The 15072-nt window shown below is 44.7% G+C and overlaps 1 protein-coding gene across 3 annotated transcripts in view; it reads left to right on the top strand.

Moving 5' to 3' along the window:
- Positions 1-14793, top strand: part of CTDSPL (CTD small phosphatase like) — a 121129-nt gene extending 106336 nt beyond the window's left edge. For 2 of the 3 annotated variants that reach the window (XM_080797373.1, XM_080797374.1), the window contains 2 exons: positions 575-760; positions 11470-14793. In XM_080797373.1, coding sequence (XP_080653499.1) covers positions 575-760; positions 11470-11595 — 312 coding nt within the window. In that variant the 3' untranslated portion in view covers positions 11596-14793. The remainder of the gene's footprint in view (positions 1-574; positions 761-11469) is intronic. The other variant, XM_080797375.1, reaches the window with a different exon arrangement.
- Positions 14794-15072: the final 279 nt, after the last annotated feature.

Genomic DNA, 15072 nt, shown 5'->3' with positions numbered 1-15072 from the left:
CTGACACAGGCAGGGGTAGCAGCTGCAAAAGAGATGCAGGGGGATGTGGGGGGGCTCTTTGGGAGGCTTACGCCGCCGCCCCAGGCAGAGGTTACACCGGTTGGGATCAGGGCAGTGCCAGTTACACAGAGGGGCAGGTGGATTCAAGGTAGTCTTGGAGACAGAACTGTCAAGAATTTCTGATAGATTAGATATGAGAGGTGAAAGAAATGGAAGAATCCAGGGTATCCTGCACGCATGGAAAGGAAAAGAACCAGGATTCTAAAACACATCCAGTTACTTAAATCCCTTTCTAGGGGAGCCTGGGTGGCTCAGTGGGTTAAAGCCTCTGCCTTTGGCTCAGGTCATGATCTCAGGGTCCTGGGATCAGGCTCTCTGCTCAGCGGGGAGCCTGCTTCCTCCTCTCTCTCTGCCTGCCTCTCTGCCTGCTTGTGATCTTTGTCTGTCAAATAAATAAATAAAATAAAATAAAAAATCCCTTTCTAGAAGAGTAATGCAAGTAATACTTGCTCTAGTAGGTCAGGGTTTCTGGGCTCTTTCGGGTGCCTGGCCTTCACTGCAACCTGCTTTTCAGTACGCAGACCCTGTGGCTGACCTGTTGGACCGCTGGGGCGTGTTCCGGGCCCGGCTCTTCAGAGAATCATGCGTCTTCCATCGTGGGAACTACGTGAAAGACCTGAGTCGCTTGGGCCGGGAGCTGAGCAAAGTGATCATTGTGGACAATTCTCCTGCCTCGTACATCTTCCATCCCGAGAATGCAGTAAGTGGCCCCAGGGGCAGAGAACGCAGGGCCTCATCCAGTTCCACGTTTGTGCCCTCAAGCACCTGTGCCGGCTTTCTTGGCCTTCCTGGGGGGCCCCAGCTCTGGCACTTAGCAGGTACTTGGCACTGACTGAGTTATTTAACCTCGCCGAGCCTTAGTTACCTCGTCCATCAAATGGGGATTCTGGGGATGCTGACCCGTAGGATGCTTGGAGGACTGAGTGTGGGAGTGAAAAGCACTTAGAACACTGTCTGCATTGGGTAAGTGCTCAGAGAGCCTGGATCTTAGCAATTTTCATACTGTTCCTGAGAAGGGCACTGTCAGTAACCTCCTGGAGCTGGCTTCATGACTCCTATAGACTCAGAAGGCCTGGATGATCTCTTCAGCAAAAGTTCTTAAACAAGAATGAATAAAAACACCTCAGTCAAGGCCTTCAGACAAGCCTGCCCAGCTTTTCTGCCTCATAGTGATGCCTTAAAAGTATACAGTGGGAACGTTTCCTATATAAAACTCTCTAGAGCATGACAGCCCTTAGTGCCCGCTCCCTGGGTGCAGCATGACTTTCCGAGCAAGAGATGCCATCCCGCTTCCCAGCCCACACTTCCAGGGGATGAGCGGCCAGCCAGGCCCGCGGGTGACAGCAAAGCCCTCGGCAGCACCGCCACGCTGGCTCTCAGCTCGGGCAGCCCACCCTGCACAGGAGGCTTCCTCCCCAGCCTGGGGTTCTCAGCCTCAACACAGGCTTCCCCTGGGTTCTTTCCTTGAAGCCAGAACTCTGTGGCTGCACTTATAGCAGAAAGCCGAGATCAAGCTAGATTTATTTAGTAGTGCATAACGATTACTTGAGTAAACATTCCAAATTTATTATATTTAAACATGTTCATTTTAGTGAGTTAATCAAATTCAGCATAATGCATTTTGTCATGTGTCTCTAACAGATAAGGATTACTTCTTAATATAATCACAGTTCCATTATCACATCTGACAGAACTAACAGTTTCTTAATATTATCTACTATCCAGACTGTGTTCATATTTTCCCCGTCATCTCAAAGTGTCCTACATTTGGATTGTTTGACTCAGTATCAGACAGGGTCCAAGCACTGCTTTGGTTATTAATGTGTTTAGTAATTCTTGTGTAATCCTAACAATCCCCTCCCCTCTGCCTTTTTCTTCCATCCTGTTTACTTGTTGAAGATTCTGGTTATTTGTCTTGTAGAAATTTCCTCTCTTCTGGCTCTGTCTAGTTGCAGCCACGTGGTGGTGTTTTACTTTGTTTTTATAACTGCTATATTCCTTTTTTTTTAAATTATTTATTTATTTATTTGACAGACAGAGATCTCAAGTGGGTAGAGAGGCAGGCAGAGAGAGAGAGGAGGAAGCAGGCTCCCCACTGAGCAGAGAGCCCGATGTGGGGCTTGATCCCAGGACCCTGAGATCATGACCCGAGCCGAAGGCAGAGGCTTTAACCCACTGAGCCACCCAGGTGCCCCTGCCATATGTCCTTTAAACAAGTAGTTAGATCAGTACTACTTGGTTAAATGCAGGTTCAGTTTTTCAAGTTTTTCAGTTTTTTCAAGAATATGTCATAGGTGATATTGTATACTTACTGTGGTATCATATCAAGAGGCATGTAATGTCAGGCTGTCCCACTTTTAAAGATTTTACTTTTATTATTATTACCAAGTAGGCTCCATGCCCAGTGTAGAGCCCAATGTGGGGCTCGAACTCACAACTCCAAGATCAAGACCTGAGCTGAGTTTTGAGATCAAGAGTTGGATGCCTAACCAACTAAGCCACCCAGGTGCCCTTTAAAGATTTTAAGTTGGCCTTTGGATTCAGATGTTGTTAGCCTGTACCATCTGTTTGCAAATTCCCTATTGTCCTTTCACCTAAAAATGTGAAGCCGCTGATGATCATTGCCTCCATCAACTATTTCATTAAGAACTACGAAATGGTGATTTCTAAATTCTATCATTCTTTCCACATTTATTGGCTGGAAGTCTATTTCTTTTAAATGAAACTTGCCCTCATTGACTATTTGATTATCCTAAATTCAGTTTGAATGTTTGAATCAGAAAGTCAAGGTAAAGTCTTGGTTCTTTTTCTTTAATTCTTCAGTCTTCAGAGTAATGAGGTGGTGCTCTAGCAACTTCCAAAAGTAGACAGGGAATTTGTTGTAGGTATTAATATAAACTCATGGATTTTTTTTATTAATTTATTTAATAAACATATAATGTATCCCCAGGGGTACAGGTCTGTGAATCGCCAGGTTTACACATTTCACAGCACTCATCATAGCACATACCCTCCCCAATGTCCATATCCCCACCACCCTCTCCCGTCCCCCCTCCCCCCAGCAACCCTCAGTCTGTTTTTTGAGATTGAGTCTTTTATGGTTTGTCTCCCTCCCAATCCCATCTTCTTTCATTTTTTCTTTTCCTGCCTCCCCCCAACCCCCCCACATTGCATCTCCACTTCCTCATATCAAAGAGATCATATGATAGTTGTCTTTCTCCGATTGACTTATTTCGCTAAGCATAATACCCTCTAGTTCCATCCACGTCAATGCAAATGGCAAGATTCCATTTCTTTTGATGGCTGCATAGTATTCCATTGTGTATATATACCACATCTTCTTTATCCATTCAACTGTTGATGGACATCTAGGTTCTTTCCATAGTTTGGCTATTATGGACATTGCTACTATAAACATTGGGGTGCACGTGCCCCTTCGGAGCACCACGTTTGTACCTTTAGGATATATACCCAATAGTGCAATTGCTGGGTCATAGGGTAGCTCTGTTTTCAGTTTTTTGAGAAACCTCCACACTGTTTTCCAGAGTGGTTGCACCAGCTTGCATTCCCACCAACAGTGTAGGAGGGTTCCCCTCTCTCCATATCCTCGCCAGCATCTGTCATTTCTTGACTTCTTAATTTTAGCCATTCTGACTGGCGTGTGGTGGTATCTCATTGTGGTTTTGATTTGTATTTCCCTGATGCCGAGTGATGTGGAGCATTTTTTCATGTGTCTGTTGGCCATCTGGATGTCTTCTTTGCAGAAATGTCTGTTCATGACCTCTGCCCATTTCTTGATTGGATTGTTTGTTCTTTGGGTGTTGAGCTTGCTAAGCTCTTTATAGATTTTGGATACTAGCCCTTTATCTGATATGTCGTTTGCAAATATCTTCTTCCATTCTGTCAACCAAAAGTTGTCTTTTGGTTTTGTTAACTGTTTCCTTTGCTGTGAAAAAGCTTTTGATCTTGATGAAATCCCAATAGTTCATTTTTGCCCTTGCTTCTGTTGCCTTTGGCAATGTTCCTAGGAAGAAGTTGCTGCGGTTGAGGTCAAAGAGGTTGCTGCCTGTGTTCTCCTCAAGGATTTTGATGGATTCCTTTCTCACATTGAGTACCTTCATCCATTTTGAGTCTATTTTTGTGTGTGGTGTAAGGAAAGAGTCCAATTTCATTTTTCTGCATGTGGCTGTCCAATTTTCCCAGCACCATTTGTTGAAGAGGCTGTCTTTTTTCCATTGGACATTCCTTCCTGCTTTGTCAAAGATTAGTTGACCATAGAGGTGAGGGTCTATTTCTGGACTCTCTATTCTGTTCCATTGATCTATATGTCTGTTTTTGTGCCAGTACCATACTGTCTTGATGATGACAGCTTTGTAATAGAGCTTGAAGTCTGGAATTGTGATGCCACCGACTTTGGCTTTCTTTTTCAATATTCCTTTCGCTATTCGAGGTCTTTTCTGGTTCCATATAAATTTTAGGATTATTTGTTCTATTTCTTTGAAAAAAATGGATGGGATTTTGATAGGGATTGCATTAAATGCGTAGATTGCTGTAGGTAGAATAGACATTTTCACAATATTTGTTCTTCCAATCCATGAGCATGGAATATTTTTCCATTTCTTTGTGTCTTCCTCAATTTCTTTCATGAGCACTTTATAGTTTTCTGAGTATAGATTCTTTGCCTCTTTGGTTAGGTTTATTCCTAGGTATCTTATGGTTTTGAGTGCAGTTATAAATGGCACTGACTCCTTAATTTCTCTTTATTCTGTCTTGTTGTTAGTGTAAAGAAATGCGACTGATTTCTGTGCATTGACTTTATATCCTGACACTTTACTGAATTCCTGTACAAGTTCTAGCAGTTTTGGAGTGGAGCCTTTTGGGTTTCCCACATATAGTATCATATCATCTGCAAAGAGTGATAGTTTGACTTCTTTGCCAATTTGGATGCCTTTAATTTCTTTTTGTTGTCTGATTGCTGAGGTTAGGACTTCTGGTACTATGTCGAACAGCAGTGGTGATAACGGACATCTTTGCCGTGTTCCTGACCTTAGCAGAAAAGCCTTCAGTTTTTCTCCATTGAGAATGATACTTGCTGTGGGTTTTTCATAGATGGCTTTGATAATATTGAGGTATGTGCCCTCTATCCCTACACTTTGAAGAGTTTTAATCAGGAAGGGATGCTGCACTTTGTCAAATGCTTTTTCAGCATCTATTGAGAGTATCATATGGTTCTTATTCTTTCTTTTATTAATGTATTGTATCACATTGGTGGATTTGCGGATGTTGAACCAACCTTGCAGCCCTGGAATAAATCCCACTTGGTTGTGGTGAATAATCCTTTTAATGTACTGTTGGATCCTATTGGCCAGTATTTTGGTGAGAATTTTCGCATCTGTGTTCATCAAGGGTATTGGTCTGTAATTCTCTTTTTTGGTGGGATCCTTGTCTGGTTTTGGGATCAAGGTGATGCTGGCCTCATAAAATGAGTTTGGAAGTTTTCCTTCCATTTCTATTTTTTGGAACAGTTTCAGGAGAATAGGAATTAATTCTTCTTTAAATGTTTGGTAGAATTCCCCTGGGAAGCCGTCTGGTCTGGACTTTTGTTTGGAGATTTTTGATGACTGTTTCAATATCCTTACTGGTTATGGGTCTGTTCAGGTTTTCTATTTCTTCCTGGTTCAGTTGTGGTAGTTTATATGTCTCTAGAAATGTATCCATTTCTTCCAGATTGTCGAATTTGTTGGCGTAGAGTTGCTCATAGTATGTTCTTATAATTGTTTATATTTCTTTGGTGTTGGTTGTGATCTCTCCTCTTTCATTCATGATTTTATTTATTTGCATCCTTTCTCTTTTCTTTTTGATAAGTCTGGCCAGGGGTTTGTCAATCTTATTAATTCTTTCAAAGAACCAGCTCCTAGTTTCATTGATTTGTTCTATTGTTATTTTAGTTTCTATTTCATTGATTTCTGCTCTGATCTTTATGATTTCTCTTTTCCTGCTGGGTTTAGACTTTCTTTGTTGTTTTTTCTCCAGCTCCTTTAGGTGTAGGGTTAGGTTGTGTATTTGAGACCTTTCTTGTTTCTTGAGAAAGGCTTGTACCGCTATATATTTTCCTCTCAGGACTGCCTTTGTTGTGTCCCACAGATTTTGAAAACCGTTGTGTTTTCATTTTCATTTGTTTCCATGAATTTTTTCAATTCTTCTTTAATTTCCTGGTTGACCCATTCATTTTTTAGAAGGATGCTGTTTAGTCTCCATGTATTTGGGTTCCTTCCAAATTTCCTCTTGTGATTGAGTTCTAGCATCAGAGCATTGTGGTCTGAAAATATGCAGGGAATGATCCCAATCTTTTGATACTGGTTGAGACCGGATTTATGACCCAGGATGTGGTCTATTTTGGAGAATGTTCCATGTGCACTAGAGAAGAATGTATATTCTGTTGCTTTGGGATGGAATGTTCTGAATATATCTGTGATGTCCATCTGGTCCAGTGTGTCATTTAAGGCCTTTATTTCCTTGTTGCTCTTTTGCTTAGATGATCTGTCCATTTCAGTGAGGGGAGTGTTAAAGTCCCCTGCTATTATTGTATTACTGTCGATGTATTTCTTTGATTTTGTTATTAATTGGTTTATATAGTTGGCTGCTCCCATGTTAGGGGCATAGATATTTAAGATTGTTAGGTCTTGTTGGACAGACCCTTTGAGTATGATATAGTGTCCTTCCTCATCTCTTATTACAGTCTTTGGCTTAAAATCTAATTGATCTGATATAAGGATTGTCACCCCAGCTTTCTTCTGATGTCCATTAGCATGGTACATTGTTTTCCACCCCCTCACTTTAAATCTGGAAGTGTCTTTGGGTCTAAAATGAGTTTCTTGTAGGCAGCATATTGATGGGTTTTGTTTTTTTATCCATTCTGATACCTTGTGTCTTTTGATTGGGGCATTTAGCCCCTTAACATTCAGGGTAACTATTGAGAGATACGAATTTAGCACCATTGTATTGCCTGTAAGGTGACTGTTACTGTATATTGTCTCTGTTTCTTTCTGATCTACTACTTTTAGGGTGTCTCTTTGCTTAGAGGACCCCTTTCAGTATTTCCTGTAGAGCTGGTTTGGTGTTTGCAAATTCTTTCAGCTTTTGTTTGTCCTGGAAGCTCTTTATCTCTCCTTCTATTTTCAATGATAGCCTAGCCGGATATAGTATTCTTGGCTGCATGTTTTTCTCGTTTAGTGCTCTGAATATATCATGCCAGTTCTTTCTGGCCTGCCAGGTCTCTGTGGGTAGGTCCGCTGCCAATCTAATGTTTTTGCCCTTGTATGTTACAGACTTCTTTTCCCGGGCTGCTTTCAGGATTTTCTCTTTGTCGCTAAGACTTGTAAATTTTACTATCAGGTGACGAGGTGTAGACCTATTTTTATTGATTTTGAGGGGCGTTCTTATCATCTCCTGGATTTTGATGTTTGTTCCCTTTGCCATATTAGGGAAATTCTCTCCAATAATTCTCTCCAATATACGTTCTGCTCCCCTCTCTCTTTCTTCTTCTTCTGGAATCCCAATTATTCTAATGTTGTGTCCTCTTATGGTGTCGCTTATCTCTCAAATTCTCTCCTCATGGTCCAGTATTTGTTTGTCTCTCTTTTGCTCAGCTTCTTTATTCTCTGTCATTTGGTCTTCTATGTCACTAATTCTTTCTTCTGCCTCATTTATCCTAGCAGTGAGAGCTTCCATTTTTGATTGCACCTCATTAATAGCTTTTTTTATTTCAACTTGGTTAGATTTTAGTTCTTTTATTTCTCCAGAAAGGGCTTTTATCTCTCCTGAGAGGGTTTCTCTAATATCTTCTATGCCTTTTTCGAGCCCGGCTAGAACCTTGAGAATTGTCATTCTGAACTCTACATCTGTCATATTACCAATGTCCGTATTGATTAGGTCCCCAGCCTTCTGTACTGCCTCTTGTTCTCTTTTTTGTGGTGAGTTTTTCCGCCTTGTCATTTTGTCCAGATAATACTTGCTTTCTCCTCCTCTGGAATTCCGCTGTTCTTGATGAGGGAAGTTGGTCTTGGCTGGGTTTCTTGTTGATCTTCTGGGAGAGGGGCCTGTTGTAGTGATTGTCAAGTGTCTTTGCTGCAGGCGGAATTGCACCGCCCTTGCCAGGGGCCAGGCTAAGTAATTCGCTGGGGTTTGCTTTCAGGAGCTTTTGTTCCCTGAGCGCTTTCCGTAGAGTTCAGGAGGACGGGAATGAAGATGGCGGCCTCCCAATCTCCGGCCGGGAGGAGCCCAGAGCTTTGGGTCCCACTCCTCAGTGCGCCCTCAGAGAATAGCGCCCAACCGCCCCGCCTCCCTGGCCTCCAGTCGCACCTGGAGGAAAGCAGTCAATTGCTGGCACTTGGAGAAAAGCGCTCATTCGCTTCCGTCTCCGTGGCCTCTGGCCGCGCTCCGAGCTCACCCAGCCTGCGACCGGCTCAAGGTAACCCTGGGCTGAGAGCTCACTCCTTGGCTTTGTCGCTGTAGCCGGCTTCGCTGCTCTAATACCTGCGAGCTCTGCGGCACTCAGATACCCCCGGTCCTTCTGTGACCCCACGGGACCTGGGGTTACGCTGACCCCGCTTGGGCTTCCCCCCGGTATAGCCTGTGGAGCGATGTCCCTCCTTGGAGCCGACTTTTTTTTTTTTTTTTAAGATTTTTATTTATTTATTTGACAGACAGAGATCACAAATAGGCAGAGAGACAGGCAGAGGCAGGGGGACGGTAGCAGGCTCGCAGCTGAGCAGAGAGCCTGATGCGGGGCTCGATCCCAGGACCCTGGGATCATGACCCGAGCCGAAGGCAGAGGCTTTAGCCACTGAGCCACCCAGGTGCCCCCGTGGAGCCGACTTTTAAAAGTCCTGATTTTGTGCTCCGTTGCTCTGCCGCTTGCCGGGAGCCGGCCCCTCCCCCCGAGGTCTGTCTTCCCGTCACTTGGGATTCACTTCTCTGCAGGTTCTACCTTTCAGAATGTGATCGATTTTCTATTTCTAGAATTGTTGCTCTCCTTCTCTTCGATTTTCCGTTGGATTTGTAGGTCTTCACAATGGTTAGATAAGCTATCTAGCTGATCTCCTGCTACCCGATGTCATCTCAGCCTGCTACTTCTCCACCGTCTTGACTCCTCTCCTCATGGATTTTTTTATTGTTATAATTTAATCCATGTATTATTCTTTTGGATGCTGAAACGTTCACCGCCGGATGGCAGACATCACTTCATATAATAGTAGTCTTTGAACACTTCCCATTTTCTGGTGCAACAAGGTATTCCAGGCTCATCTTGTCCCTTTTTTGCCTTAGCCCTGGAATTACCCACTTTCCTATGGTGCCTGATTCCTGTTAGTGGAAATGGTATTTAGAGACCACAGTCTGGGTGGATTCTCATTGTTCCTGAGGTATCCTTTGCTTCCAGCCCCTTATACTGGACAGACCTAAAATATATATATTTTTAGAATTAAAATTAAATCGTGAATTCGGGGCGCCTGGGTGGCTCAGTGGGTTAAAACCTCTGCCTTCGGCTCAGGTCATGATCCCAAGATCCTGGGATCGAGCCCCGCATCGGGCTCTCTGCTCAAAAGGGAGCCTGCTTCCCTTCCTCTCTCTGCCTGCCTCTCTGCCTACTTGTGATCTGTCAAATAAATAAATAAAATCTTTAAAAAAAAAAAAAATAAAAATAAAATTAAATCGTGAATTCATACTGGTTTTTATAATTCAGTGTTAAAACAGTTTTTATTTAATTTCTTTGGTTTTGTTCTTGTATTTGTATCTCTTCTTGTGCTGAAACTCTTGGTTCCTAAATATATTAACATCATTACCTATTTGACTTAGTCTACAGTACATGTTTAGTAGTTTCCAAATAGCAGTACTAACATTATTACTACTACTAAGACAATTAATACATGTAGGGTTTTTATGGAGAAATGTATGGGCAGAACACTATGTTTTAAATCACTTGAAGTAATTCTCTGTGTGGCTATGTCACCAACTTTATATTAACTTTGGTTCATTTTTTTTATTGCTTTCTTAATTGTTTAATTTTTTTAAGATTTTATTTATTTGACAGAGAGAGACTCAGCAAGAGAGGGAACACAAGCAGGGGGAGTATGAGAGGGAGAAGCAGGCTTCCCACTGAGCAGAGAGCCTGATGTGGGGCTCGATTCTAGGACCCTGGGATCATGACCTGAGCCGAAGGCAGACGCTTAAAGACTGAGCCACCCAGGCGTCCCTTAATTGTTTAATTTTATTGCAATTATGTAACATTTCCATGAGTCCAGCATCAAAACTACCAACAGAAATGAGTTTAGAGAAGTCTTGTGTCCATGTCTGCCCTCTCCCTCATTCCTGCCCTTCCCGTAGGAGTAGTCATTATTTTTTTTGTTAATCCTTACCTTGTTTATATTTTTAAGTTATACAGTGAATTGTTTTGTTTCTGAGCAGTCTTTAAATTTATAAAAGGGAGCCAAATACTCCTTTTGAACTCCTTTGATTTTCCCCAAACTTTTTAAAAATTTTTGTATTTACTTATTTATTTGTCAGAGAGAGAAGAGAAGTAGGCAGAGGCAGAGCTGCAGACAGAGGGAGAGGGAGAAACAGACTCCCTGCTGAGCAAGGAGCCAGATGCGGGACTCAGTCCTAGGACCCCAGGATCATGACCTGAGCCGAAGGCAGAGCTGATTGAGCCACCCAGGCACCCAGGAGATTTTTTACATCCCTTCTTTTGCACCCCTGGCTACCACCCATTGCCACCCCTCCCTACCCTCTAAAACTAAGTGTAAATCCTGTCCGTTCCCGTGGCTCAGACTGTCCTGAAATGTTATATATATGCTTTTAACTGCTCACTGCTAAGGATGGGAGGAAATTCCCCACCTCCCTTTGCCATGCAGCATGGCCCGGCCATCCCAAGTGAAAGCTTTCCTGGCCCTGTTTGGGGGCTCCCTGGTGTTAGTGGCTGGCTAGTGGTGCTAGTGGTGTTAGGTGACCTCTGGCTCTGGGTGAGGTGTAAGGAGCTGCTTGGATACAATGGAAGAGCTTTTGAAATCGACAGGTAGCAAGGCTAGCTCTCCTATATTCTGCACTCTGGCCACCTTTCCTGAGGCAGAAAATCAAAGCAAGTAAATGCACGCAAACTAGCAGTTAGACTTCACTTAAAAAGCAAATGCACTGAACTTTACCTTCCTCCCAAACCAGGGAGCTTTGGAACAGCCTTAGCTGGGATGGGAGAACCAGATGATGATGATGATGATGATGATGATGGTTTTTAGATACCTGTCCTCCTTACCAAGGAAAAGACTAACAGTGCGGGGTGTCCAGTCAGGCTAGGAGCTGCCCCCCCGCCCCGCACCAGGTGCAGTTCTGCTGCCCGCTCCACGCACTGTCTTCCAGGTGCCCGTGCAGTCCTGGTTCGATGACATGACGGACACAGAGCTGCTGGACCTCATCCCCTTCTTTGAGGGCCTGAGCCGGGAAGACGACGTGTACAACATGCTGCACAGACTCTGCAGCAGGTAGCGCCGGCCTCCGATGCCTCCCGCCCGTGCGCCCTGCAGCCGCCAGCCTCGGGGGCCCACCCGGCCGCAGCTCAGTGGGGACACTCCGTGCTCCAGGCCACAAGGGCCATGTGGCCATACCTACCTGGTTGCTTTTTTAAGAACAGAAACAACTATTTTAAAATGAACTCTTTTAACCAATTTCATAAAGGGACATGCATTTTACTGGATTTGCTTTTCTTAAAACATACCAAAAAGGATAAAAATGGGGAGGGGGGAGAAAAAAAGCTTGAGATCTATCAGAACTTCCTTTCAACTGGCCCCCCTTGGCCCCCTCCTCCAAGCAGACAACCTGTCCCTTTCTATCCCAGCTCGGAGCAGCTGACCCAACTCAGAATCTCTTTCCTCCAGGATGAAGTGCCTTTTTGAATGTTATTTTAAGCTGAGAGTTAATTTTTCTATACAACATATTTCCAGACATCTTTTAGTCTTTTATTGTCTTAAGATTCTCTAAAAAAAAAACGAATATGACAATTTTCTAGAACCTGGGGTGGGCGGGTGGCAAGGGATAGAGGTGAGTCCTAGAAGCCAGTCTCCCAGCAGGTGTGCGTGCCCTGATGCCTAGTGGCACGCTGCAGGACCGGGCTCCCGCAAGGAGCCTCGGCGACCGTGGCAGTGTCTCGGTTCATTACGTACCCAGTTTGGAATGTACCTGCGGTCGTGGGGCTCGACACTTTAGGAGACAATAGATACTTTTATATTATCACTGTTACTTCGGACGGTGACAGTTGTGTCCTGCGGTCACACTTTCCCCTTGAAAAGTGGCATCGTCACCTCTACTTTCAACCACTGCCATACTTCTGTACGTTTTTCGTTCTGTGGCTGTCGTTCTGGGTAGAGCAGTTCCAAGAAACTCCAAAACCGGATATCTTTAAAAAAAAAAAAAAAAGGAAATCTGTTGATTGATTTTTAAATTTTTCCTTTCCGAAAGCTGGATACACACGGAGCTGTTTGGGAATTTTCTTTGCTGCTACCGCGCTGCCACCAAATGGAACTGACCAGCGGCTGTTACACTGTTCTTTGCCACTGTGCCTATGCTCAGAATCTGCTCACTGCTAAGCTGCAGACGGGGACAGGGTCAGAAACGTAGGTGTCCCCCTAGCCCTCCCCCCACTGCAGACTGCACCAACCGTATCCCTTCCCTGGCACTGGCCGTGGGAGTTCAGGAGGGAGCAAAGACACGGGGGCCAGCGCACCAGGCATGGCGTTCATTCTAAATGGCAGCCATCATCAGATACCATGATGAGCTGACTGTTCTCCTTTGAGAACCTGTGGCCTCAACCAGCCACCGCACTAATGTGGCCCAATTCCACTCCTGGTCTTCTCTTTTGAAGCACAGCCTCTTTCTTAGCCGGGGTTGGGGAAACCTGTCCAGATGTGGATGGAGCTCATCACCCTGAGTCAGGGAGAGATGGGGTGCCCTCCCTGGGCTGGGGCTTCCTTTGCAGCCTTTCCCAGTGAGCTGTTCTAAGCAGTGCCATGTTCCTTGTTTGACAAGACAGTTTATAAAGTATTGCTCTTAAAAATAATTTAAAAGAACCCTGTCGTGTCGGCACCATTGCCTTAGTCCTCTGTGGGTTGGGCCTCCGTCAGAGCTCTGGTGGGAGCGACTGGCACTAACGAGTCTGGAGATGGGGGTCGAAGTAAAATTTTGCTCCTGCTTTTGTTCACAAAATAATGAAGCCAGCTGCCAGTCCCGTCCTCCCAACAGCACTTTAGGCTGTGGACTGCCATGCGTTCAGAAGACAAGTGTTTGGGGTAACCAGGTGCCCCAGCATTCTGGGTGTGCAGAACCCAGTGATCCCCATGCCAGTTCCGGCAGAAATAGCCGCACGCTAGGCATTACCACAGAGAACGGCGTTACGTGGCAGATCTGCACATGCCCTCAACCTTGATTTGGAAAACTAGTCATTAATGAACCCGCTGCCTTAAATGTTCTTGAATGTTGCAGTCAAGTGTCTGTCCTGTGTTGAAATCCACACAGAAATCAGTCCTGGGGACAGCCTTCGACCCCCCGCCCCACACCGCCCTCTTCTCTGCCGGCATCACGAGGTCTTCTCTGGAATAGTGGGCAGAGAGGACGGAAATTCTAGAGTATTTCAGGGGAATTGAACCTAGGAACAGTGTCCCACTTATGAGAGCTGGAGTGGAGACGCTGGCAAGCTTGAGCCAGACACTGCACCTAGTAGTTCCTGAAACCGCGAGCGCCATTGCACGACTGTTGGGGATGGAGCCCGGTTCCAGCCATTGCAGACACAGACTGTCTCGGGGGGTGCCAGCCCCTCCCTCCCCTCCCCCCGAGCCTTCTGGATTCTGTGCACCTTAGTTGACCACACTCCAAAATGCCATTTTTATTTTAACCCTTGATTCTGCTTTATGTACATAATCAGAATATCTATATCTCTCTATATATTTTTAATCATCTACATGTAAATGAAGCAATAGAATTCTAACATAAGGCCAAGAAATGAGATGAATGTTTGGGGTTTATGTTTTTTAAGGTAAATACGGGTATTGTTTTTAATTATTACCTTTTATTAAATTGTGGGCTTTAAAACCTAATGAACCCTATTAGCTACTTCTCTGTGCCATATGCTTCCCATGTTACCAAAATATCCCCCCCACACACACACGCACACACTCTTCAACCAAAAGAGAAACCCAACCTCCTGAGTTTCTTGGTCCTTTGTGTACCAGGTTAAAATACAGGCTCCCGGACAAGTATTTTTTATATTAAGATCTGGGACAAGAGAGCTTGGGTCATGGACTTGGGCCCCTATGATATGACAACATCTCTGGCCAGGCCGTGGGTGGCAGTGCCTGGGCCCATCAGAGGTAGTCACTGCCCTGTCTTCCATTGCTCTGGAACCCTATGTGTTGGTCTGTGGCTTCACGCATTAGCTGTATGTAAACAGTGTTATCTGTATCCTAAGGAGGAACGCAGCATGTCACAGCCGATGGTTGGTGGGGAAGCTCCTTTGACACTCCAGTTTTGATGAGGTGACTTTGGAGAATCGAAGAGGCCCTGATGACACTGACTTGTCATGGTTGCAGCATTTGAACTTCTGGTGTAAAAAAGAAATCTGTAAATCTATAACCTGGCAACCCTTTACAACCCTACGTTTTAAAGACGGCTCTCTAATAAAATCTAGAACCACACAGCCCTCTATGGTCAAACACTCGTGACGTTTGTGCCTCTGCTTTTAAAGGTGCTGCAATGGGCAGTTGGCATGCCAGGGTTCGACAGGGTGGGTGGCTTGAAGTGCTCGCAGTTACCTGAGCAAAACTCTTACCGGCTGCCTCTGTTCCTGTCTCACTGTAAAACTGATGGGGTCTGTAACTGTCCGTTTTCCAGGGAGCTTCTCTGCAGACTAACACCTCCCACCCCCCACCCCCCAGTAGTGGAGATTCTGGTGCCTGGCTAGTCGTGGATTTCTGT

The sequence above is a fragment of the Martes martes genome (assembly GCF_963455335.1).
Source record: "Martes martes genome assembly, chromosome: 1".
NCBI lineage: Eukaryota > Metazoa > Chordata > Mammalia > Carnivora > Mustelidae > Martes > Martes martes.
This window is presented reverse-complemented; position numbering and strand designations above follow the sequence as displayed.